This window comes from Rhea americana, unplaced genomic scaffold, assembly GCF_003343005.1.
Source record: "Rhea americana isolate MKP2758 unplaced genomic scaffold, rheAme1 scaffold_35, whole genome shotgun sequence".
Classification (NCBI taxonomy): Eukaryota; Metazoa; Chordata; class Aves; order Rheiformes; family Rheidae; genus Rhea; species Rhea americana.
Window position 1 is genome coordinate 486264 of NW_028186479.1, and position 12420 is coordinate 498683.

Below are 12420 nucleotides of genomic sequence, written 5' to 3' on the forward strand. Positions count from 1 at the left end.
GCAAATAGCTGTAATGTTTCACAGCTTAACTGTAGGCCCTGCAGCCTTCAAAAATACTGCAGAGGTTTTACTGTTGACTCCTTTCGCCCATCTAGGATATTGTCCTGAGTGAATATGATTTCCAGCACCTTATGTGAAAAGGAGAACGTACAAATCTAGTTTGGTATAGACAGAACATGCATGAGAAAAGGAAAAAAATTAATATTGAACCCTATAATTAGAGGAAAAAAAGAAACCAGAAGGAATTTTATGCTAAATATTACACAGAAATTAGGAAATAAGAAACATAACATTGCTTACAACTTATAAAAAGGTACTGGACAACATACTAGAATTTAAAGAAAGGAACACATTCCTACTCTCTGCAACCTGTAGTGTTGTGATAACATTAGTTTGATAATATGGCTTTTAAAAGCATGGTTTTAGCTTTAGATCTGTGTTTACCTCAACATGGTGAAGATATAGCGAGGGCTGGCAGCATCCTTGCCACCATGAAGCCTGGTACCAAACTGACCAATAGGTTGCAGCAGATTAACATTGTTACTTCCAACAAAATTCTGAGCCAAGTTAACAATAGTCATCATCAACGCTTGCTGCAAGAAAATATAAATTAATAAATACTAAATGTAAGAACAGATACTCAGCCAATAAGGTATATTCTTAATGTCTAGGAACTGTGCAACTAACCTGACTCCAATTTCAAAATAGTAGTATCCATGGGAAAGGAAAGATGTAAGACTATTACAAAACCTGCTAGTAAAATGTAATGATTCTTCTTCCATAGCCATGCTGCTTCCCTAACAGAAGTGTCCTTTTGAAATCCCTACACTTATGAAAACCCACAATTTTTTCAAATTCTTTTAAAAGAGTTCCTGGAGGAATGGAAGGAGCATATACTGACTGCACTAATGTTCTCCTGCACAAACCACTACTCATTATTTTTTGAAGGGAGATAGTGAAAGAAATTATTAATATGGCAACTCTTACTAATATTCCAGATAAATGTACTATAAAAAAAGACAGAAATAAGTTTTGTTTCAACACTGTATCAGGTTTTTAAAGAACAGAATCACATTCTCCTACATTAAAAGACTATCCTTCTTGTTCAAGATAAAAGTCTGGTGTAGCACACAGTTCTTATAACTAAGGATCCAGTAATTAGTCATCTATCATTTCTCCACAGACTACAAACTATTTGGTATACTATTGTGTGTAAAGACTGAGAAGGAATGGAAATACACTGCCATATTAAATTATATACTGCTTGGTTCACTTTCATTAAAAGACTGTAAATTTCTGATTAGTAGGACTCATAGGCAGTAAGTCTGCAATTTGAACAAAGTCAACATTTTCCTAGTATTTCACATAGGTAAAAATTCTCACAACTTTCCCATTTCTCATACTCACCTCCCCATGGTGATAAGCTGACATTTCAGCAACAGAACCAGCCAGCTGAGCAACTTTTACTTCACGTTTATCATTTCTCTTAAAGCAAGTGAACAAAACTTTGCGCTGCCCTGGTTTTAAACCTATTAAGGAGAATATTACATTTTCAATAAATACAGAAGCATGCTTTTTAAAACGATAGCCTATTTTGTCTTATTCATGTTTCTAATTTCTTGAAAGAAGCTTAAGTATTATATGGAAATAAATTCTTACTGTAATACTAACAAAATAACAAATTAATATCTCAATTCTTTTGAAGGGGTATAAACATTTTATCAACTAACTGAAAAAAGGTATCAGAAAATTGGAAACTTAATCCTTTTAGCTAATCATTATTATGCATAATATAATACATTATTTAGATAAATAGCAACTTTATCCTAAATGTACAGTTTCTGCAAGGCAAGTGTTAGTTGGTTTCCAGCCTACTAAGCAAAATCTTTCTGGTAAGAATATCAACAAAAAAGCAGTAGTGACAACTGTAATTGTAGCTCACATGTGTTTTAAAACACTCTGAAATATAACTTTCTCTGTGAAATTCTCAAGAACTCAGTAAAATTCAACAGAAATGTTATTTTTCCACTTTTAGATCTTTTAAAATTTTGATAATGAAGTCAGTCTCTTTTATTTTTTGATTCATTTTTATTGTTTATGCGTATTTTAAGCACTGTACATCATCTGTGTGGAAGAGACTGTGTAATTTTTCAGCATGTTATCTAGCAGTGATAACCAAAACGATTGATCTACTCAGTGTTGCAGTTCACAAGTACTTCTGAAATGCGCTGAAATACTGCAACACGTTATTATTACTAACCCAGTCAAATAAAAAAGTAAAGATTAAAAAAAAAGACACTAAATGCAACCTTTGTTTCATTTAAATACGTAACATCCAATTTTATTTACAATAGGCCTGTGCCATATTTTCCTGGCAAAGATCTATCTAAAGTAACAGACTTGGAGGATTTCCTTTACACAGAAGAATCACCAATGTAGAAAAATGTGGTAACTGGTAACTCCGAAGATACGCCAAAATGGTCTTCCATGTAATTTTTCTGGTATTTGCCACCAGATCATTCTGTTTTATATCATCTTAGCATAATGAAACATAAAAACCATTGCTAGAGTACTATTCTCTAAGCAGTTCACAGATTCATGCCTAACACAAATACTGTCAAAGCTGGCAGTGATACGGATAGTAGTTAAGCCTATTACAATGTTCTCTTTTCATTTTCTTACATTTCCACACATACAAGCTTGGAAGGACTGCAACTGAAATGAACAGTTACCTACTTCAAGTTGATTTTTTGTTTACTTTATCTTTCAGCAAATCATTTCTACAAAGAAACAAAGAAGAACTGGTTGGAGATGTGAAAGTTGAGGGCAGCTTTGGCTGCAGTGTCCATGAGATGGTGGAATTCAGGATCTGCATGGAGGAAGCAGGGCAATAAGTAGGATCGCAGCCCTGGACTTCAGGAGAGCAGACTTTGGCCTCTTCAGGGGTCTTGGAGGAATGCCATAGGCTAGGCCCCAGAAGGAATGGGGAGTACAAGTGAGCTGGTTAATATTCAATCATCATTTCCTCAAAGCTCAAGCGTGGTGCTCCCCTATTAGTAAGGAGTCAAGCAAAAGGAGCAGGAGACCTGCACAGATAAGCAAGGAGCTCCTGGCAAAACTCAAACAGAAGAAGAAAGTACACAGAACATAGAAAAGGGACAGGCCCCTTGGGAAGGATATAGGAATATTGTCAGAGTACGCAGGGATTCAACGAGGAAGGCTAAGGCCCATTTGGAATTAAATCTGGCAAGGGATGTCAAGGACCACAAGAAGGGCTTCTTCAAATAGATCAGTAGCAAAAGGAAGTCTACGGAAAACATGAGCTCACTACTGAACAGGATAGGTGCCCTGTCGACGAAAGATGCAGAGAAGATACAGTTACTGAATGTCTTATTTGTTTCAGTCTTTACTGCTAAGGGCAGCCCTCAGGAATCTCAGAGCCTGGAAACAAGACAGAAAGTCTGGAGAAAGGAAGACTTTCCCTTGGTTGAGGAGGATCGGGTTAGAGATCATTTAGGTAAAACTGACACCCACAAATCAATGGACTTTGATGGGATGCACCCACAAGCGCTGAGGGAGCTGGTGAATGTTATTGCTAGGCCACTCTCCATCATCTTTGAAAGGACATGGAGAACAGGAGAGATGCCTGAAGACCGGAGAAAGCCAGTGTCACTCCAGTCTTCAAGAAGGGCAAGAAGGAGGACCTAGGAAAAGAGTCCTATCTGGGTGAGCCCAGTAAGCCTCACCTCCATCCCTGGAAAGGTGATGGAACAGCTCATTCTTGATGTCATCTCTAAGCATGTGGAGGAAAACCAGGTGATCGGAGTAGTCAGCATGGATTCACCAAGGAGGAATCATGCCTAACCAATCTTGATAGCTTTCTACAATGGAATGGTTTCTATAGGCCACTTCTATGATGGGATGAGGGGAGAGCAGTGGATGTTGTCTACCTTGATTTCAGCAAGACTTTCAATACTGTCTCCCATAACATCTTCAGAGGAAAGCTCAGAAGTGTGGTTAGATGAGTGGACAGTGAGCTGGACTGAGAACTGGCTGAATGGCAGAGCTCAGACGGTTGTCATCAGCAGCACAAGAGTCTAGTTGGAGGCCTATAGCTAGTGGTGTCCCCCAGGCGTGAGTACTGGGGCCAGTCTTGTTCAACTTCTTCATCAATGACCTGGATGCAGGGACAGAGTGCCTCCTCAGCAGGTTTGCTGATGAGCCCAAGCTGGGAGGAGTGGCTGATACACCAGAAGGCTGTGCTGCTGTTCAAGGAGACCTGGGCAGGCTGGAGAGTTGGGCAGAGAGGAACTTCATGAAGTTCAATAAGGGCAAATGCAGGGTCCTGCACCTGGGGAGGAATAACCCCACGCACYAGTACAGGCCAGGGTCTGACCTGCTGGAAAGCAGCTCTGTGGAGAAGGACCTGGGAGTCCTGGTGGACAAGTTAACTGTGAGCCAGCAACGTGCCCTTGTGGCTAAGAAGGTCAATGGTATGCTGGGGTGCATCAGGAAGAGCAATGCCAGCAGGTCAAGGGAGGTAACCCTCTCCCTCTGCTCAACTCTGGTGAAGCCACATCTGGAATTGTGTGTCCAGTTCTGGGCTCCCCAGTACAAGAGAGACATGGAGCTGCTGGAGAGAGTCCAGTGGAGGGCTACGAAGATGATGAAAGGACTGGAACAACTCTCCTATGAGGAAGGGCTGAGAGAGCGGAGCTTGTTCAGCCTGGAGAAGAGAAGGCTGAGGGGGGTTCTTATCAGTGTGTGTAAGAATCTGAAGGGAGGGTGTCAAGAGGATGGGGCCAGACCCTTTTCAGCTGTGCTTAGTAACAGGACAAGAGGCAACAGGCACAAACTGAAACACAGGAAATTATCTGAATACGAGGAAAAACTTCTTTACTGTGAGAGTGACAGAGCACTGGAATAGGTTGCCCAGAGAGCTTGTGAAGTCTCTAATCAAAATACCCTACTATGGGAGAAGGTGAGTCTGGGGAAGCTGGAAGTGAGACTAACATTCTTTGATTACCTCCCCAGCCCCATTCTGCAGCACAGCAGGGGATTCACCTCTCCAGGAAGCCATCATCTGTAGCCACCTGTGAACTATCCCACTTTCTCATCTAAAATGCAAGATGGTCTCAGCTGGAAGAGTTGTTTTGGTATGGGCTGATACAAACTGTCAACAAGGCTGACCACCTCTGCTATAAAAAGTGTGTTGTGTGTTTTTTTTTTTTTTTTTTTTTTTTTTTTTTGCTTATGAAACCTCAAGGCCTTTTTCCCCTATGTAAGCATATTTATACTGAAAATCATGTAGGCAGAGGTTCCTTCTCATGTTCTCTGCAGACAGTTTCACAAATGAAGCATATTCTGTAGTAAGCTGTTCGTTTCATGCCCATTTTATTGCAAAGGGAGAGCTAGCAAACCTGACTGGTAGATCCCTAGCAAGATTACTATACGAGTCAGTAACCACTAAAACACTGCCTATAGAAGAATGGAGAAAAAACTTTCATCTTCATCTGTACTCAATTGCCAACTTAAATTTTGATCATTATAAGCACATAAACACTAGCTTTCTCTGTCTAATTAGCAATGCACTTGTATGGTTCAGGGAAGAGGTATGGTCAATTAAAAAGGCTGCCAAGAAACAGCTTAATTTTCTTCCCAGAAGAAACATGTCAATTCCTTAGCATATGAATGATAACAAGTAAAAATATACAGAAACTTATCTTTTCTATCTGAATATATTGACTTCCAATACAAATCATAGCTTTAAAAGACAATACAAAATGAATGTTCTTACAAATCATAATGAATTATCAGCTTACCGTCAACAAGGGAAGGAATAGACCTCTCGTTGTCTGAATTTGAGAAAAGGATCAATTCCTTGTTAATGAAGTCATTGTAAGTCAAATGCTTTGTGGCTGTACCATATAAAAATTGCTGAAAAAAATACATGTTTTATTCATTCAATAGAAAAATTACATTATTTTTAAAACTCATTCACCAGATCTATTATTATTATTTACAACTCACCTCAGGAAGGCCATGTAGCCGACGCTGTCGCCTGTCCTCCATGAAGTTTGTTAGCCATTCTTTTCGATCATCAATTTTCTTCTTACTGAAGGCCTGAAAAGATTCCAGGCATACGCAATTATTAGCATGTACATGTTTGTTTAAATATTTGGTACTTCAGTAACAATGTTAAATCTACTGCATTATCTGATTAACTATTCAATAATATTTATTTGGACAAGATAATCCATATAACTAATATTTATGGTTGAACAGCAATATGAACACATGGCCTTTTGGACACGGTGCACAGGTTATTCAGCTTGACAGATTTCTCACTGATCAGCATTTAATTTTATATTAATTCCTAAAATCTGTATATGATTTGGCAAATTTGTAAATCTTACTCCTTTCTTCACACCAGTGTTGCTCTTTGATATGAAAGTTTAAAGCTGTTGGGATCTTTCCCCAAATAATTCTAAGACTGAACTGAAACCTGCTATCATCAAGGAAATTAACTGAAGGCAGTATCAGGGAAGATAATCCACTCCTTTTGTCCTCTCTATGCCCTGCTTGTTCGTCAGTCACAGAATTCCAATAATGCATTTTTCCTGAGTATTTTCTCAGAAAATTTACAACATGACAAAATGGATACTTTATAAAAAGACGGAAACGGAATTTATGCCAGCTGACTGAGAGCCTTAGTCTTTGTGATGACAAGGTTTCACTTTAAAACAACCATTTATCACTCCAAAAAGACATGGAGATGATCTGGAAGACTTTATCCTGTTAGAAGTAAGTTTCTTCTCCAGGAGACTAAGTAAAGGGAAAAAAAAAAAAAAGAAGAAGAAGAAGAAGAAGAAGAATCTGAATGTGTGCTTTAAGCAAAATTTCAACTAGCTTGGAAAAATTTTTTAAGATGTTGAAGTACTTACTACCTTTTCCTCAGGCAATAACATACAGAGACTCCACCACTGTGCCCTACAGTTCAGTCACTCTCCCACACAAGACAGTCTCCAGTACTACCTTTTTTAAAAGACTCTGACTGGAACATTCCAAAAGAGCTCAAAGGGGAGTTTCACTTCCTTGGTGATCAAGATATTCCATGATAAACAGTTAACCTTAGTAAAACTTACTCTCTGAGAAAGGAAGTAATTAATATCACTGTTTCACCTCAAATAGACTTCCTCTGTGAATACACCTTGACCATTTACAATGTTAGGCTCTCTGAAGGCTTAGGAACAGGCTTCTCTAAAAGATGCCTAGTTTCATATCTTTCTCTTTTCCTCTAAGACTTTCTCTAAGTAGCCCAGAGGTGAATTTGGGGCTGGGATTATAGTTGTCAGGAGAGATGCAAGTGTAGATTCTTTTCAGTCTATTTAACAACTCCAGTCAGTATCTCAACTTTGTATAACAAAGACAATGAGTTTCATCTGGAATTGATGGGATATCATTTTGAGACAGCAGTGTTAATCAGACCTAAGAGGCCACATGGCCTTACATATCATTTAAACTGATAAAGACCAGCCTGTACATAAACTATGCATTGCTTATAGGCCAACTTTATACAGTCCTGGAATATTCTGCACAGTTCTCATTTGGTCTCTGAAGAGCAGACTGAAGGTGAGAAACAGTAGAATGGAAAATAGAAGATGAGATCCTCCATAATTGTGTCCCAGTACTAGGTATAGCTCTCATGATGCAATCAGTGGAAAATGAAAGTAGGTTATAAAAGCAATGGCACTGAAAAGAGTTCTTAGTAGGAATAGAATTTGCCTCTAGGACTGAGTTTGGCATCAGTACTGGCATCAATTTGTCCCATTTTTATTGCAACTGAACCCTGCTATTCTCCCTCAGACAAAATGATCTTGTATCTGGAATCTTTACAGAACTTGAAAAATCGTCCTTGAAAGGTAAGTGTGCTGTATATGGAAGTGTCTGCAGAAACAGTATGCAGCATTTTAATCCGGGAGTTCAGAGTCCCTTCCACAATTGGTTTAAAGGATATGCAAACATACAGGAAGATCCCCTTCCTATTTAGACAGGTACACTTCTCTGGGACGGGAAATCATTCATGGATTATATTTAAGTGCATCTTGGYAGAACTAAAATGAGTGCTAACACATCACTTTCAAGGCATCTGTTTTTTCCTTCAACAGAACAGATACCTACTATGCCTCTACATTAGCAAAAACATGCCATTTTACAGGATCCACTTTAAATTGTAAGGAAAAAGTTGTTTTGCTGCCTATGGGTACATTATTTTCTCTCTCCCATCTCTCTTCACTCTAATATCATATACGAAAGAGTAAACTGAAATATGTAAAAGGTGATATATTTCTTGAGAAAACAGCTTAATTCCAGGCACTCCATCTTTTGTCCTTCCTCAAACTCTCTGTGAAACACAGGTAATTTTATGAACAAAGATATTTAAAATAATCCAATCACAAACGTGTGTAAGAACACATGTACCACCACGCTAATCTTACTTGCTCAGAACCAAAATTCAGATTCCAGCTAGATGGAGATCTCTTCATTGCTTTAGATGAAATATTCTTTTCTCTATTCTCTCTTCAAGCAAGTTTGAAGGAAGTATTTTTGATACCCATGCCACACAAAATTATTAAAGCTATTAAGCAAAAGATAGAGCTGCTTTTGTAATGTGGATAAAGCTCTCACTCCAAAATTTGAAATTTTTTTTCGAAAATAGTAGTTTTCCAATAGTAGTTTTTTTCTGTTATTCAAAAACAAGATAGGATTTCCTGATGTGTCATTTTCAGAGAACAATGGAAACTAAAACGGTAAAAGAAGAAAACTTTCACAAATTCTTACCAGTGTAATGGCAGCATCATCTTCAGGACCGGCATATCTAAATAAGATCCGATGTCTTTCCATATCAGCAAAATATTCTTTTGCTTCTTTAGCAGTGCTGGTTCCCAAACCTGCATAACAAAAACAAAATGATAGACTATATTCATAACTTAAGTTGTATCACTTTAACCCTTGTAATTTACTGGGAGTAATTTCAAAATCACTACAGAGGTACCATTATGAAAACAGTTACAATTAAAACTGCAAAGCACTCATTTGTTATACATTTTTAGATCCAAGAGGTTAACTTATTTATTTATTTTTAAACAAACCTTTGTAGTATTTTATCTTCCACGCTTTATGATTCTCCATATGTTTCTTCCACTCATCAAATTCAGGAATACTATAGAATGAAAGTTCTTGCTTGTTTTTACTTGCCTTAAAAACAACAAAAAATATCTAATCAACTTTTCTGTTCTGTTGAACTATAAATAATAAAATAAAATCTTACTAACAAAACTCATACCTTTACAATAGGAGTGATGAATTCCTCAAGAAAACCATGTTTCAACAGTGATGGCCAATTGTGATGAATAAAATTGATCAACAAGCCTTTTATGTGAGATCCATCCTGATCCTAAATAATAACATGAAACTATCAAGCAATCTTATAAAATGTCAGATCCCACAAAACCACTAAAATATCCCCCCAAAACTATAAGGAGAGTGATAGTGTGTATGAAAAGTCAAATTGCCAGGATGAACAGAACTCACTGGCCTGGATACACCCAAGTAATATCTGTTTATAGAAAACATTAAAGGGAACAAGCAGTCTTCATTCGGATTCTGAACTGGACCTAGGAATAAAATAACCACCTGTGAATGGCTATCTCTGAGCTAATAAGCTCTGTCAAGTCAAGTACAGTTGCAGCTCAAAAGCTGCTTTGCCCACGGCATATTTTATCTGAAAGCTAGACAGTTCTCCAGACAACACAGAGCTGAATCTCTGCATAAGGAAACCAAGCCTGGCCCTTAGATCTCATTGGTCTTAAGATCCTTGATAGTTCAGCCTTTCTGGGAGAAAATAGCAAAGCTTCAGAGATATCTGAAATGTAGGATTCCTAGATACAACACCAGTTTTATCTTTCTAAAATCAGAACAATATTTACACACTTCAGGATTCAAATTTCAGACTAACCTGATCGGTCATTATCATAATTTTTCCATATCTCAAGCTTTTTAGAGATTCTGGATCTTCATAGCTTTTCTTGTATTGTAGTCCAACTATTTTGATAATGTTGTTGATTTCTGCATTTTCCATAATCTGTATACAAAAAAATATTTTTACAGTCAGTGTAAAAGCAGAAATTCAAAAATATCCCATTCTTTTTCAGGTGGGCTTCATAGCTCCTTTTTCAATATACCTCTTGCCTGAACTTCATAACCTCTTCCTCACCAAACCTCCGGTCCTCATGTTTATAAATACTACTGTACACACAAATTCTCCAGTCTACACATGCCTATCTCTTCCATAGCCACAGTACTTAGGTCCACACAGCAAGGAGAAAGGTGCATGCAACATAAATTATCTTACAAAGCTGCCCTCTCTTTCCCTTATTACTATGGGGATGTGCCACACCAAATCTTACCAAAAAAACAAGTGTGGAGAGCAGCAGAAGTGATATGGTGGATAATACTGCTGCTGCCTCATGTTGGGAGGCAATGAAATTACATAGCAATTATGAGAATAACAAATCTTATTTTTTTAAGTAGTCATATAAAGTGTTGATACAAGGTATAGAATAAAAGAAATAGAATCTCCTTGCATTTGTGGGAAAAACAACTTAATCATCATTGCTTAATATTGCTAGCTCACAATTTTATCACAGTCTTCAAAAACCAGGCCCCCAAATTATCCTGAAAAAAATGAAAATGAAATTATGAAGATGGAGTCTAAAAATAAAAAATAAGCAGCACACATCCATCCATCAGGTAAAGGAACTCACAAGACTGCTTACCTGTTTATGAGAAGCTTCCCGAACATTGAGAATTTTACCCCTGAGTGGGAATACTCCATATCTGTCTCGACCAATAACACCTAAGCCTGAGACAGCTAAAGATTTAGCAGAGTCTCCCTCTGTTAATATTAGTGTGCAGTCCAAGGAATGTTTGCCACCTGCAGTCCAGGAAGAAGTAAAGACAAAGAGAAAAAATAAAAAACCTTTTAAACTGAAATAACAGAAGTATGTTTGAATCAGTTATGAATACGCTTCCTAAACTAAATAACACAGGTTTAGCTCAGTTGGTTAGAGTATGGTGCTGCTAATGCTAAGGTTGCGGGTTCAATACCCATATGGGCAATGCTGAGGGCTGGACTAGATGATCTCCAGAAGTCCCTTCCAACTTTACCATTCTATGATTCTATGATAATTTAAATAGGCTAAATTTCCATTTTTAGGGATGGCTCTCCATACCACTAAAACTCCACAACAGGTGTGAGGATCCTTGCCCTTAGCAACACACTATGGATCAGTATGGGAAAAGGAACAAAAGAACAGACTGGGATGCAGTGGTTTGTGGCCTCCATTCATCTACACCAAAAAAATAAAAAAGAGAGCGAGAGAGATGGAAGAACTGCTTCTGTATCTTTACCATTTCACAGTCCATCTGCAAATTACTCATACACATACATTATGAATATCTGAGTTATATATAGGAGTTATTTCCCCTTCTGCATTTCCCCTTTCCTCACACTATATTTGCAGAAATAATTTCATCAAATTACATCTGTTAGGCTTTTTTCTTTTTAATTATGCATAGGCTGAAACAAGGCAACCACAAGAAAAAAGAAAAGCTCAAAGAATCAGAACATTTGCACACTTGTTATACATTCTCAGAAATTTATTGAACAGAAGAAACAAACCTTTATTAATAATATAAATTTGATTCTACAAGAAATTGTATTCCACTGTCAGTGTCTGTGTCTAGGGTGCTCAAAACTGGTATGACGCACATTCTGTTTATTGCATCTATAATGGTTGAATAGATGTTTTAACTGATAAGTAGATTTAAGAAAGGGATCTATCCCTTTCTATCAGTGCAAATGTTCATCAAGTATGTTAGCTATTTTATCATGAAACTTAGAAGGATAAGTAGTAGTAAAGATTGCAATAAATCTTCTTGCAACTTGCTTGAGTCTTATCTACTATTAATAAGAATGTTTTGAAATCTAGGTGGCAACAACTCACCATTTCCTCTTACACAGAGCTTAGATTTGATATCTTTGGTCATCTGAATCAGACATACAATCTAAGCTGGACAGATATTCACACTGTGTCAGAAGTTATCACTACCATGCTGTCAGCAAGGTGGAATCCAAATACCAAGAGTAACAATACTCTGCAGTTTTAGAATATGCAATAGCCCACTTTTTCCCTAAGTGGATTACAGAAAATGTGTTGAAATATCACCCAGGTGTACCTCCTTAACCTGGAATGGAAGTAATCATTACTGATTAATTTCATGGAAATATTGTGTGCCTCTCTGGTATTTTCCGGGCTCATCCACCATCCTACGATACAACAGAATTCAAAGAGAAAA

At 37.5% G+C, this 12420-nt stretch overlaps 1 protein-coding gene across 2 annotated transcripts in view; it reads right to left on the reverse strand.

Moving 5' to 3' along the window:
* The window catches only part of TOP2B (DNA topoisomerase II beta), a 79317-nt gene that overhangs the window by 17167 nt on the left and 49730 nt on the right, over positions 1-12420 (reverse strand). For both annotated transcript variants that reach the window (XM_085311769.1, XM_085311767.1), the window contains exons 12-20: positions 10839-10996; positions 10019-10144; positions 9347-9457; positions 9153-9258; positions 8842-8951; positions 6031-6123; positions 5823-5937; positions 1408-1529; positions 445-593 (exon numbers count right to left, since the gene is read on the reverse strand). In XM_085311769.1, coding sequence (XP_085167895.1) covers positions 445-593; positions 1408-1529; positions 5823-5937; positions 6031-6123; positions 8842-8951; positions 9153-9258; positions 9347-9457; positions 10019-10144; positions 10839-10996 — 1090 coding nt within the window. The remainder of the gene's footprint in view (positions 1-444; positions 594-1407; positions 1530-5822; positions 5938-6030; positions 6124-8841; positions 8952-9152; positions 9259-9346; positions 9458-10018; positions 10145-10838; positions 10997-12420) is intronic.